The 14,869-nt window shown below is 34.5% G+C and overlaps 2 protein-coding genes across 12 annotated transcripts in view; one reads left to right on the forward strand and one right to left on the reverse strand.

Moving 5' to 3' along the window:
* Window positions 1–4,973, forward strand: part of LOC119640470 (zwei Ig domain protein zig-8-like) — a 103,434-nt gene extending 98,461 nt beyond the window's left edge. For all 11 annotated transcript variants that reach the window (XM_038038547.1, XM_038038543.1, XM_038038538.1 and 8 more), the window contains one exon: window positions 4,564–4,973. In XM_038038547.1, coding sequence (XP_037894475.1) covers window positions 4,564–4,739 — 176 coding nt within the window. In that variant the 3' untranslated portion in view covers window positions 4,740–4,973. The remainder of the gene's footprint in view (window positions 1–4,563) is intronic.
* Window positions 4,974–7,128: 2,155 nt separating this feature from the next.
* On the reverse strand, window positions 7,129–8,097 carry LOC119640642 (ubiquitin-conjugating enzyme E2-22 kDa-like). Its single transcript, XM_038038819.1, has one exon. It carries the CDS (start codon window positions 7,948–7,950, stop codon window positions 7,354–7,356), a length of 597 nt encoding a protein of 198 aa, XP_037894747.1. The 5' UTR covers window positions 7,951–8,097; the 3' UTR covers window positions 7,129–7,353.
* Between the last annotated feature and the right edge of the window lie 6,772 nt (window positions 8,098–14,869).

The following is a 14,869-nucleotide window of genomic DNA, read 5'->3' on the forward strand; positions in this document are numbered from 1 at the left end:
GTAAAATCTCTTCGATTTCTTGGGAGAATTTTAAATGACAGCTTAACCCTTCGTGGGCATTATGAAAAGGCGTTCAAAGATTGTCAGTCTGGATGCAGCATCATCAAACTCATGACAAACAATCAGGCAGGCTTGCCTCCCAAAAATGCTTTGACCGTTTACAAATCTCTAGTCAGGTCAGCTCAATGTTATATCTGGTGAATGACCAGTTTTCGAAAGAGCCCTTTTTTATTTATTTATTTATTCCACTTATACAAGAAACTCAACTAAAACAAAATGGCAGTCGAGTTCAATTGACTCTTAAGTAAATCTTAAAATTAATTAATAATAAAACTTAGTATAAGTACAATAAAACAAATAAGGAGGAAAAAAAAGAAAAAAAAAAAAAAAAAGCAGGTACACAACTAGCATAGAGCCACACCCACAACCGGTACAGGACCAAATTGCAAGTGAACCCCTAAGCCATCGCAAACATGCAAAAGCTTGGCAACCGATAATTATTAACAACAAATTAATTTTCGACTCATAATGACATATTTAAGGTTAAGTCAGTTTAAGTACGACATAGGTAAATCGCGCGTATTAAGCAATGTTGCTTTAATGGACTTTAAAGAGTCCGTTAATGAGAATAGATAGACGTCATTTAGGTTCTTGCAAGCAACTCTGATTATATTTGCATTGACTAAGCTTTATCAACATGAAGTGCCTAGAGAAACGGTTAGGGACATTAAAGCCTATCTCACGAAGTAATGCGGGCGAGTCAATTGCACCATTTATTAATTTGATTAAGAAGGAAACCCCAAGAACAAATCTACGTTTCTCGAGTGACGGTAAGGATAACATAAGCAACCTATTTTCATAGGGTGGAAGAGGGGAAATCGGCTCCCAACCCAAATTCCTAAGGGCAAACAGCAAGAATTGCGTAGCACCTATATGAAGGAGACCACACAACAGAGGCATACTCAAGTATATGTCTAACCAAACACGTGTAAAACCTTTTCGTAATATAAGGATGATCAAGCTCTTTGGACCACCTCTTTATAAAACCAAGCGCGGACCTAGCTTTGCTTAACGAGGATTCAATATGCAAATTGAAACGTAACCTATAATCGAATAGAACGCCTAAATCTATGAACGAATCGACGTCTTCCAACCTGTGCGAATCAATGAAGTATTGACTACTGAACGACTTCCTTCTTAAGAAAGAAAGCTTCTTACATTTATTTAGATTTAGTTTCAGAAGATTGAGAGAGCACCATGCAACCAAATTGTTCAAATCACTTTGAAGATGATGTGATTGCGATTCTACGGAAAAAGAAGAAAACAGTTTCACATCATCAGCATACTTTAAAATCTCACTGAATTTAAGCACGGAGGGGAAATCATTGATGTATAAATTAAATAAAATAGGTCCCAAGTAGCTACCTTGAGGTACGCCAGACGTCACGGGGAATTCATCCGAGGTAATGAGGTTAAACAAAACCCTGAATGATCTACCATGCAGATAAGAGCTTAACCATTCCACTAAGAAGAGAGGAAAGCCAGAGGTCAAGAGTTTAAATCTAAGTACTCTATGATTAACCATATCAAACGCTTTGCTTAAGTCAGTGTAAATGACATCAGTGCGAGAATCACTAGAAAAAGCCTTGAAAACATGAGAAGTAAACTCTAACAGATTGGTCACCGTAGATCTTCCCTTTCGAAAACCATGCTGGAAAGGAGAAATATACAATTTCATGGAAAAGGCTATATGCTGAGCCACAATTCGCTCGAACAGTTTAGGTAAGACACTCAACTTGGCAATGCCTCTGTAGTTCTCTTCAAGTTGCCTACTACCACTTTTGTGAATAGGAATAAGGAAATAAGTCTTCCAACACAAAGGGAAAACACCTAAATTCAAAGACGTATTAAAAATCTTTGAGATAACATCACAAAGCTCGCCAGCACAAGATATAAATACACATGAGGGAATTCCATCAGGTCCAGGCGAACAATTATATTTCAGAGAGCTCAATCTTTCAAAAACGTCATTTTCAGATATAACAAAGTTAGGAATTGAAATCGAATTAGAAATCGGATATGGATAGTTTACCGATAAATCAAAATTGGCAGTTGAAAGGTTCTGTCGGAAGTATTCCGCAAAGAGATTTGAGGTTTCAAAATCATCCGAGGACTCGGAGCCATTAAAAGACACAAACGACGGATTTATGGAGATTTTTCTTTTGGAATTAACGAACTTAAACAAGTATTTAGGGTTAGCAAACAAGGAGGATTTAACAAACTGAACGTATCTGCAGTAGTATTGGCGGTTGAGGGAATTAAATTTATGCCTTGCAACAGAATAAGCAAAATAGTCGAAAGAAGAACCACTTTTCGAAAATTTTTTGAAAAGCTTGTTTCTCCTATTCTTGTAGTATTTAATTGTTTTATTAAACCACGGGGGACCCTTGCTTTGCACTGCCAAGGAGTTAATTAAAGTCAAGATGATAAATCCTTCCTTTTTTCAGGAAATTATATCTCTCAGTGATACTGTCACTTGCAGCTATACTTTTTGCTATCAAAAACTTCGTCATATTTTTGATAAGTTAGATTCAATTCCCCCCTTGAATTTCGTTACCAGCAAATGCAAAGTCTTCATGAACATTCTCGAACCGATCTCTACCTCAAAACAAAATGTCAACTTCTCTTGTATAAGGTTCCTTTTTTATTACAACAACGGATATGATATATATGCCACTGACGGTTCCGTCGGACGTAATGTATCTGGCTTCTCGGTCGTGAAACATCTATCTGAAACAATACTTCGAGTCAAAGGGGAAGAGGAACTTTCCTCTACTTTTATTGAGTTGCTCGCCATTCGACATGCTATCATGGTTGCTATTTCCGATGGTATCAGACGTTTTGTTATTTTTTCCGACAGCAGGTCAGCTCTACTTCTAATAAATAAAAGAGATGCAGAAAATCAATATGGGTTTGACATTCACAAGACGTTGCACGAATCTCAAGTGGATGACTGTCACCTCGTTTGGGTACCTGGCCACTGCGGCTTTTTTTTAAATGTAAAAGCCGACTTTCATGCAGGGAGAGCTCGTGTTGATGGGACAATTTTGTCCATCAAATATACTCCCAATGAAGCAATTCGGGCAATTCGCAGCCACATCCTTCAACAGCTAAACGATGAATTTAAAGTAATCGCGCGCGTTAAATCCAATCGTCTTTTCTATAAATTAAATTCCACATTTTAATTCAAACCCTTCTCTGTATCTTCCTTTAATTCCTGGGAAATCAAAATTCTTTATAGACTCATGAGTGGTCACACTTATGACAAAGTTAATTTAAAAATGATTCGCGCTATACAATGTGATGTTTGTGAAGTTTGCAATGTTGTTGAGTCTGCTGAGCATCTAATCTTCAGATGTCACAGGCTTGATGGCATTAGAGATTCATTTAGCTTCTTCAAGTTATATGGCTGTCTCCTCGACCTCTTTGCAGCAAAAAATGTACGTCATCTCGGGGAACTAACTTGCTTTATTAGAAAAGCCAATTTATCCTTTTAGAATTTTTCTTTTTCCTCCTCTTTCCTTTTTTTTTTGTTTTTCTTTTTTTGCGTTCAATCATTTTCAATTACCATAACATTCCTTTTCGTTTTCAGCCAAAGTTTGCAACACTGTCTGACTTTTAAGAACTCAACAAGCGCGCTTGCATACACACACACAATTACATTTAACATGCTCACTCCAGTTATTACGGCCGTTCTTTTTTTTTGTTTGTTACGTTTTATACATAATCGTGACTAAAAATTACAACAATTTATTATTTGGACATATAAGCCACAAATATATTGGCTTAGTCCATCTCTGTTCAACATACCAAAAAAAGAAAAGGTTGGCATGAATGCTCATTCAGTAGAATTATGTTTCTTCCTCCGTCTTATACGCAGAGCATTGTTTACACCGCTAACGCTGCGAATGTGTATATGAGCAGAAGAGAAAAAATGAAAATTAAACTTGCAAATGTCCAACGAGTGCTGCGTAAATTAAATTGTTGATCTTTTCTCTTGAGCTAAGATAACATGAATTTTGAGCATAAGGGACTCCTCAAACGCAATCTTAATAAACGCGTAGTTATTTAAACCGTACTCCGCTTCTTCCCTCAAGTTTTTTTGCTTGCGGACATATTCTCAATGAAGCAACCAGTAAATCTTCTACTCTATCTTTTCGAGTTGTTTTTTAGGGTGGTTGCAAAAAAAAGGAAATGAGCATCTTATCTCATTTAAGCACGTTTACGCCTTTCGACGAAAGCAAGTATTCTCTATCGATATGGTTTTCTTTAAACAAAAGTTAAAAAGTCCTGAGAAAGAAGAAGCATATATATATATTGCAATATATATATATATATATATGCAATATATTCGTTATTCCCGTTATGCATTCGTTTTTGTTTGTATCGTCGTCCAAATATCGTGGAGACAATCCATTCTAACGGTTCTTATTATTTCAATTCTTTTTTTTGAAACGTTTTTTGCGTTAAAATGCAAATTTTTTGATCTTGGATACATTCTAGACGAAAATCCGGCGGCTATGCAAAAGAGTACAGCGGCATCCTATCTTACTTTATCACAACAACGACTACAACAGCGGTCAGCCAAAATAGTTATAATCACATTAACGTTTACGTGTATTCATTGCAATTTATGGTGGTGGCCTACGAATTTTTATCGAAAATTTTTATTATCATGATGATGATGATGTTTATTACTACAGAAGATTAACGCATGCCAGAATCCAGTTATATTTTAATAAATTAAATTTATTAAAATCTATATAGAAATTGCAAAACACATGCACACTCAGGTCAGGCAAAGCGAATTGCATGAACGCCCTAAACTTTCCACAAAATTCTCATTTGAAATATTCATAAAAATGTTTTAGTGTTGTTTGTGAGGCTGAGTGTGTGTGTGTTTATGTATATGTAAGTATATGTTGTAAAAAGTTTTGTACATAATTTTTCATAGTAAATTAAACCATTAATTAATTTCAAATAAAACGCTGTGAGATAATATTTCGAAAGTAAATTATTTATACCAAAAAAAAAAGCTTTTCGTAAAAAGGACAAAAAAAAAAAAAGAAAACAATTTTCAAACAATTATGCACTTTTGTTTTTGCCATAAATAATAATAAAACATATATGAATTTTTTAAACATTTATTAGGTAATTAAAAAAACTTTTATTACTATTATTGCAGCTTGATAGTGTTATAAATATCTAATACATGATTAATTAAAATGTATGATTTTGTAATTATTACACAATGAAAACAATGAAAATGAACAAGAAAGTTACGCTCGTCGTAAGGCGAGTTTTCCATACCCATTACCGCAAACTAGTGAAAAAAAATTACAAAATATTTCATTAAATATGGACGCATGCTTTGATCAATCGGAACGATAGGCTCTATTTCTTATATATACCGATCAAATCCGATTTTGTCAGCAGCCTTTGAAATGAAATCGATATGGACTTGTCCTCGGGATCGATATTTCGTAGAATTGTTTCTATGAATAGTTGCAAGTCATTTCCCCTTTGCAAATTAGTGAGTCGTGATCATCAACTTTCTTTTTGGTTTTTTCGACGATCGCCTGAGCATTGCAATAACAAATTGCAGTCAGAGACACCGGCAAATGCACATATGAAATAAATCAACTCAATACTCTCTATGCTCGACTCCTTTTTCTGAGGCTTACAAACGGAAGGACAAGTCTTTCATACGTCCTATCTACGGTGATGGGTGATTAAAAACGCAAAAAAGTAAAAAACAACAAAAAGAATAATTTTTAATTGTCTTAAAAAAGAAAAAAAACAAAAAAATTAAAATAACAAATAAATTAGTTGATATGAAAATATTTTTACGATTTTATACAATTAATTTAGGTAATGAAACTGATAGTCGTATTCTGAGCAACTTTACAGAGACGTTGCAAGTCATAGGGTATTTTGTTTCTTGGTTGCGTAACTGAAACATCTTGTTTTGTGGTGCGTGATGATGGCGTTGGGACCAGTCACACAACGTCACAATATACCCCCCAGATCGCAACCAAAACTTGTATGACCACTACTGCTCTATATACCTATGGTACGTATTCCCCAAGCCAGCAAACGAACCGATTATTTAATTTGTTCGGCTTGGTAAGCAGTTCTAATTCGTGATTACAAGCTGTGAATATTTTTCGTCAATATGAAGACCAGAATCAATGAAGCTAAGAATATCTCCCTCTCTCAGGTAAAACTTGTTTTACAATCGATAAACATGCTTCAGAAGGTCGAAAGGGGAAAAACTTCTATTTTTTTACTTAATTTTCTAACTTTGACAAAGCGAGTCATTAGCTCGCGCTCTCTTAATAAGAATATGAAAATTCTTTATCTGTTATTTAAAGTTTTTTCAAATTCATGCCAACACCCAAAAGACCCCACGAATTATGTACTTTTCTAACCTTTGAAGATAATAATACCAATTATCAGTCAATAGATATCACAATTACGGTATCAAAACGCTGTTTGCGGAATAAAGTAAGGTAAGCTCAACTATAATACAAAAGTGAATTTATTTCGGCGTTTGCTGATCGAACACCTTGAATATGAGGTCTTAACTCAGCGGCGGATGAATTTCGAGAAAGCCACATGAAATCGTGAAACATAATTCAAACATTCCATCACAGTGTGGGAACGAGACAATTACGAATTAAATGTTAGACTTTAAACCACTTCCAAGCAAGTGATAGTTTCTTCTTTCAAAGAAAAGCTTCGAAATTGCAAGTATCATTTGACGAAACCAAGTTGGATTAGGTATAATGACTGCAGAATACTTAAAAGAGCAATTAAACGGGAAACCCGTAGCCAACTGTCCATCACGCTTCTCTCTCGATAGTATATTTTTTAACGCAAAGTAATACAACCCCCAACTAGGCATATGCAGTGTTGCGTCAATAAAGTGCAAGTCTTGTTAGGCTTTGTGAACGGCTGAATATTCGTCGACTTTAGAGCGTTATTATCCATGTCATCTATCTATAATATATATGTATATTATTGAAACACGAAAAACGAAATCAAGAAAAAAATTAAAAAAATTCATATAATCCAAACCAAAAAAATAAAAAATAATAATTTATCTTTTGTCATTGTTCCCTTTTTGAGCGAGAAGCAAGTAAGGCCATATATTTGTACGCTAGACGATTTATGGGCATAATATTTTTTTTTTCTTTAAATTTTATTTATTGCGACCATGGCTACTGATTTTGTAATCTCATTGGCCAAAAAAGAAATGCTCATGCCAGCAAGCCTTTGATAGCAGTAAAGCTAGCTGAACAGTCTTCCGGCAGCTGTTGCCAAATCCCAATTTTCTTTTGACAAGGCAACGCGAGCATCGTGCTCGTTGACACCGATATCCCGCAGACGTTGAATTTTTTCGTCACAATCCGGTTCTCTATGAGGACCTCCTGCATAAACATTAGTCCAATGTCGAGCGGTTATTTCGAATAAATTCTTATCTTTGAATTGGGACGCTACAATGGCATCTTGAGGTTCATTGGGCTCAGCGGCGGCTAATAAAGCTTGCAGCGACAGTAAAATGCTGCACAAGGTCATCGTGGCGGTCCAGTTGGCTTTTAAAATATCCAAACACACAGCTCCAGTAACTGAAGATACATTCGGATGCCATATTCTGGTGGCAAAACGTACCCTTGGTGCACTGAGAGGATATTTATCGGGCACTTTGATTTCAAGTGCAAATTTTCCACCCTCATATGGTGTACCGGGCGGTCCAGCTATTTCGGCGCGTAAATCGGTCCAGTTATCATCGATCATTTCTACTTTGATCGCACATTTCAATATATCTTCACTGCACATTATTTCTTTGACTTCACGACTAATTCGCTTGACTGCATAACTAGCCATGTTACGACTCTACTTTTGAAATATTTTTTTCTTAATTTTTTATCTCTATCGATGCGAATTCTTCTTCTCTTTTGGATTGTCTATACCTCTTAATCGAAATGAATAACTCATATAACTTTCACTGCACGAGTGATTCTTGGTCTCCCCTTCTCTCGTATCTGTGAGTAGATATTATATATACGGAATTCGCCTAATTACGCTAAGGCTGTCTGTGGTCCTTCAAAGTTTCGTAGAAATTAAAATGGCTTTTCGCAATTTGCGTAATATTCTTGTATACATATATTTTGTAATTTTTTACGTCCTCTCAAAAATTGACAAGTTGTCAAAGTGAACTAGATTAGGGTTTAAAAACGTATATATATATATATATATATATACATATATATATATATGTATGCATGTATAACGTACATAAAGTATATATAACATAAGGTATACATTGCTCTCTCACGTAAAAATATTGCCACGCTTCAACATATTTGCTATAATTAATTTATTTAGTCATTCATGTATAGAATTCAGTCACAATATAGAATAGATTCGGCTGAATAAAACACAATTCAAGATGGAAGGGTTAAATTATAGCATTATAATAATAATATAGTTGAAGGAGAGAAAGAAAAGAATAATGAAAAAAAAAGAAAATTGAGATTTTGTTTCTTCAACTGATACCCATAGTCTTTACAGCGAGTTGTTGCTGAAGTTTTCACCGCGTCTGCGTCTTTTTACGTTGGTTCTCAGCTACGCTATGTCTCGAGATGATGACTTAACGTTTAATGTTACGCTTCGCTGTAGAATTCTTACAAAGCATATTAAATTCAGTCTTCAGACGTTCTTCAAAAAACATAATTTGGATAAAAAGCTGCAAAGGCAAGTAACTAAGTATACGGTAAGTATAAAATAATTGAATCCAATTCAGTGGTAATTTCTACATACAAGACACTATTTGTGTTGTGCGGATTGCATTGTACGGATATGAACCTAAATATAAAGTCCATTAAAAATTCAGTGGATGTGCACTGTCACTCCCGTCATAAAGTCGTATTTTGAAAGCTTTTTTATACGACAAAAGGGCACTATTTTAACTTGTTGGCATACTGAGTGGAAGTGAACAGCTTGGACGAAATGAGCTCATTTTTTGAACGTTCTTGTATTTCGGTGTAATGAATGTTGCTACAAAGTTATGATTTGACTGATAAGTTCGCTTTGTTAAATTTGAAACGGATTGGTATTGGGCACATTCACCCATTCATGAATGACATAAGATTACCAGAGTAACTTCGATAATTAGTAATTAAAATAAGTTATGAATAAAACATAATGAGCACTGGATGCTCTTTACAAATGCGAATCGTCTGATATTGAGCTCATTTAGGAAAGCCTGGTAAAACGACTTACAAATGAATATTTGACAATATTATGAATGGAATGATGGTAAGTCATTGTAACTGTGAGCGTTTTTTCTTTCGTATAGGCTGTTAAGAACATTGCTGTCAAGGTAACACTGCACAAATATGAAAGCAAACAATGCAACTCTTCTATACTCTAGTTAAGGCGGAGAGTTCGTTTAATCACATTGTATGAAATATTTTCTGATGTGTTAGCCGCGTTACGGATAAACACAAGCGCGATTAGGTTTGTGGACGGCCAGGTCTTCCAATTGAATGCACAGTGTTTAGCGGCGTAGCGACTTTTTGCTAAAAGGGATAAATGAATGGCGTAAATCGAGACCGAAGGAATTGGTATTCTATAACGGAGAGCAAAACAGGTAAAAGGTAATAAAAAGCGAAAAAAAATTTGTTAACAAAAATACAAAAAGCAAAGCTCATAACAAATATAATCAGAACTGAAGAGCTGTTATGGCTTGTACGCAAATAATGTTTGTTAATGTTCGTTAAGGGTACAATGGAAGCTGGAGAAATTGCACTTTACAGCTTTAAAATATTTACATCTAGAGTTGCATAGAGTTTCAAGCCTGCTCCAAAGCAAAAATAAAGCGGTAAATGGTTATCGAAAATGTTAGCGGTTGCCAAACGCGTTCGAAAGGTGGCCGAGTATAAACGGAAGTGCATTTGTGTTAAATAATCTGCCAATATTTCTTTTCACTCCATATGTGATGCAATTTAGAATGAGATTTGTATCGATTGACGTTAGAACACAACTATATCTGCGGTTTAATCACATGATGATGGCATTGATGACAAGTCCGGATTTATCGGTTTTACTGCAGTACTGTTGCTTCTGCAATTGAGTGGCATCCAATTAAACGCTTTTTTTCGCACATTGTTTTATTTGTTTTTGTTTACACCGATGTTGGCTACTAAGGTTTACTTAATATCGTGGCAATCAATTTAAATTATTGCTTTTATTTTTTCGGGAAAAACAACGTAAATTTTCACTTTAAAATTTAAGGGAAAATATATTTATGTGTTCGGTTTAATTAAATGAAGAGTTTTGAAAATGTTTTACGTAAATTCAATGAAATTGAACGTAAAGCTTGATTCAATTTTTATCACAACTGATTGCAAATGCAAATTGAAATCAATTTTCATAATGCGTCGAGTATTGAATACGTTATCCTTATCCCGTGTCCTTTCATAGCGGTACTCGTTCTGCGCTGGTGTAAACGAACTTATTTTAAATTCTTTTAAGAGTTAAGCTGACTATAGTCTATTATTTTGTACGGAATAGCATTCGCGAATAATCGAAATTCTGACTGTGTAATTCAACATCTCCTCTAAAAAAGCGTAAGGTTTGCTTGTAAAAAAGGCGTAAGAGAACTTTTCGTCCAAAAATCTTTGGAAGAGATTCAATCCAATTTAATTTTATCCATCTGCCTGCCTTTCGCATCATTTCCTTATCATTTCTGCCGCTTTCTTTCGGAGATTAACTTATACATCCATGCGTCTGTCTACGTCACCGTCTTTTGCAGTTCGATACCGATCAAAGTTTTTTCTTTTAGATTAATTTCAAAAAATCGACCCTGTCTGTCCGTATATTCATTTTCTTATCAATATCTTCACATTAAATTTCAAAATCAAGAACGTTTCTTCTTAAATTCAACAATCTGTCTCTGCTTTTTTTCCATTCCCTTGTTCGAAAATCGACAAAAGTCCGCTTATCTCTCAGCTTTCTTATATTTCTCTTCACATCATATTCGAAAATCTGGCTTTTTTTTTTTTGCATTTTTCTTCAGAATAGGTCCGAAAATAAGCAAAATCGAATTATATGTACGCCTACAATTAGTAAAAAGCAACACACAGGTAAAGCGTATTATGCATAGTTTTTAATCATAAGGAAACAAATCCTCGACTTCTTTTAAGGCAAACATATATTGTATTTGACATAAGATTCATGGCCATCTGCACATTTTCCATTGGCCAAAACGAACCGTTTAAGTTTTCACGCATTTGTCGAGACATTTGTTGTGCCTTTTTTCGACTTAATCGTGACGATCGCAATGTCGATCGGTTCAAATACCGACCGTTCTCAATCGTTCTGTTACGTATACTGATGAAACAAGATTCAGTTACAAAGTATCTTATACCGGGGATTTTTTGACCAATATAAAGTTAATGTTGATCATTTGCTATTGATAGCGTCGCGTATTAATCTTTCAACCAGGTTTTTGCGACCAATAATGCACTATACGTTTCTGCTCCTATCAAACAAAAACATTTCTTTCACCTGCAATGATTTGGCCAATACCAATACTTCGCCTGGATCAATTTATCATCTTTTACGCCTCGCATTTTTAAATCACATTAATTTTACGACGATGCGACGCAAAAATGATTTTCTTTCATATATCTCCAGTAGATCTTTGAAGTTAAAGGCGTTCTTGGAAGCATTAGATTGGTCATGCCCCCACTGCAGAAAGCCAAAAATGTACTATTTTATAAGTTTTTATGCAGGCAGAAGGAGGTTTTGTGGAAATACGTAGAGAGCGCATCGCATAGTTGGCAAAAGCGCAGCTTGCGGTCCTTCAAAGCCGCTGTCGCATATATGCTATTTGGCTGTTTTGGTCAACCGCCTTCCTTACCGTCAAGGTTCACTCTTTCTCCAAAATTGATCTTTGGGATTGAAATAAGTTTTGTCTTTCAATCTTAATTTTTTACGCTGTAAACGGAGAGAACTGGAAGGACGAATGGTTAAAAAGGAAAACACTATATATAGAGAGACATATGGACGAATATGGCTAATCCGGTCTTGGAATACAATGCTGCTGTAAAATATATTTACTTTAGAAATTATTGCTTGGCATTATTGTCTCTTAAGTTTAGACTTCGAAGTTCTAATTTACCCGTTTCCGAATGCATGCTTCCCTGAATTTGAAACACATTAAGAACTTCAAAGCTTATTATAAAAATGAAATGAAATCCAACATTTGTAGAATTTATTACCCACTTTCATGTTAGAAGAATCTGAGCAAAATTTTAAATAGAAACAATGCGCATCTAATTACTCTTCATTTATTAATTAAGTTTCATTTTTTTAATTCTTTGCAATTAATCAAAATTTGCATCGGAACGTAATTTAAGTACACACCACAAAACTAAAAGCACAATAATAACAAACACTAACACACCAACTGTCCAATATTTTGAAAGATAAGTAATTGAAGACATAAGCACATTAGTTTTAATGTCATTCGCCGAATTGCACCCGTCCTCCTTACATTTGTCACATTTAAACTTACGAGCGTCACACAGCCAAGAATTGTCGGCACACTCACGAAATATTTCGGGTATGCCGGCTAAATTTTGTATCGTAATCAAACGTAATTTTTCAATAATAAAATATAATTTCGGGGAAAGGAGAAATTTTTAAATACCTTTCTTTAATTTTACCGCACAAGCTAATGTATTTGATGGGCATTCCTTTAGGAATGATGTAATTTTCCTCTCATCAATTTTATAGCAATCGCTCGTTTCTAAATTATGGCACTGATGGCATTTCAAGGTTATCACTGAAATCAAAAGAGGAATCATTCTTTCACTATATATATATATATATATATATATATATATAAGGTTGATTGCCTCCTACCTTGGTCCGAAAACACAATAATCGAAGAAAAGATTATTGTAAGCAAGCGACACAACATTTTGACTTTGTGACTGCAGAGCGCAGTAATCTTAAGACTCACACTAAAGTTTATCAAGAACAAATATTACAGAACTATTTATGACAAATTGCTGGGCTGTGATTAAGAATACAAAACCAATATTGGTTTGCTGGAGAAAATTACTCATCGTAATATGAATGAAAATCAAATCATAATTAATTATTGACTTTCACTTACTTAGTAAATCGTCAGCTAACTGATAGAAAAGTTGTACTTTGTTTGTTTCTCTTTCTTTGTCTTGTTTGTGAAATCTTGGAAAAATAGCATAAAAATAATAAAACATGCAATATTCTGCCTTTTATTTGCTATTTTGCTTGCAATTTGTGAACGGTTTAGCGAAAGCAGGTAACTCCTCGCTCTAACAAAACGATATAAAACTACAAAATAAGTGAAAATCTTTTATATCGTTTCTCTCTCTTCTTGCAGATATCCTTGAGTCGTTGTTTTCTTTTGAAGATAGCGAATCTTTGAGATGTTTTAAATGCTTTAATATCACAAATGATTTGTGCAATAAAATCAAATCGGCTCAGTCAGATCTAGTACAAGAATGTCGAAAAGATGCTACAGGTTGTGTAACTAAATATTTAAGAACAGGTGACTCGGTTGAAAAAGAAAATAAAATTTCATAGTCGGACAAAGCAGACTATAAAATACTCTACGCCAATTTATCTAATACAATTCTTCGTGTGTCTTTGTCATGGAGTTGTCAAAAATTGTACCACTTGTTACCCTATAAAGGCTTTCATTAAAGAAGAGGAGAAAAATAGACCTGTACGGTCCAAACCGACCGCTGTAAATTTAAATGTATAATCACTGATGTGGACATATTTGCATAAATGCTTACGTACATTGGTGAAGGTTCAAAAAATTGTCCAACTCTATCCAAATTTCACATATTTGTTCAAAACTTCAAAAAACCATTTTTGACCAACTTTCGTTGGAAAGTAAAAAAAATACATGTAACGGCTTTAACAAAAAAATTTTACTAACCCGAAGTGATTGTAAAAAATTATCCTCTCCAATCCATTTGCGACGGTGAGTTTGTCCTTAAACGAAAATTGCATTTCTTGGATTAAAAAGAGCGAAAGATTAAATGGGCGGAAATTCGTAAAGCGATTTGCAAACTGTTTCTGAATAGGTTGCTTACGATAGAAGCTGGGCCCATTTTAAGTCTATTTGTGTTTTAATGTTTCCGCACAAGTTCAATACACTTTTACCGCAAGTGGTGTAGGGTATAAGAAAGAAAACGAAAATGCATTTTATAAATAATAATAACATTACCGTTTCCAGGCAACTACACTATACTGTCACGTGATTGTTACTACCACGATACGGGTTTACTGTTTAGCGATACAGATTGCGATGACGATGATAACGATAAGCTTGGCTATGATGAGGCAATTTGCGTGAAATGCACAGATGCCTTATGTAACAGTGCCGCTAAGCGTACCGTACCAATTATCTTAATTATTGCATTATATTTGATAGCGTCGATGAATTAAAAATTTTTAGCTATAGCTAAACTATAAAGCATTAAATAAGAAAAAGTTAAGTAATTACTTTTTTTTGATAGCCACGCTTCCTATCAGCATTCTTCTTATAATGTTATCGAAAGTTAATTCTCTAAGCATTTGAGTATTTACAGGAAAAATTTTTAGGGAATTTCGTATAATCGTTAATGCAACAAAACTGAATTGATTTGACCGTCGATTTAAACAAGAGCAACAGTCTTCAGCAAACCTAATTTATTCGATTGACTTTAAGGAAACTCAATTTAAACGAAAGCGTAAG

The sequence above is a fragment of the Glossina fuscipes genome, unplaced genomic scaffold (assembly GCF_014805625.2).
Source record: "Glossina fuscipes isolate IAEA_lab_2018 unplaced genomic scaffold, Yale_Gfus_2 121, whole genome shotgun sequence".
In the NCBI taxonomy this organism is placed as follows: Eukaryota; Metazoa; Arthropoda; class Insecta; order Diptera; family Glossinidae; genus Glossina; species Glossina fuscipes.

Bases quoted from the DNA above. Each gene is read 5' to 3' on its own strand.
- LOC119640642 (XM_038038819.1), bottom strand. From the start codon at position 7,950: ATGGCTAGTTATGCAGTCAAGCGAATTAGTCGTGAAGTCAAAGAAATA.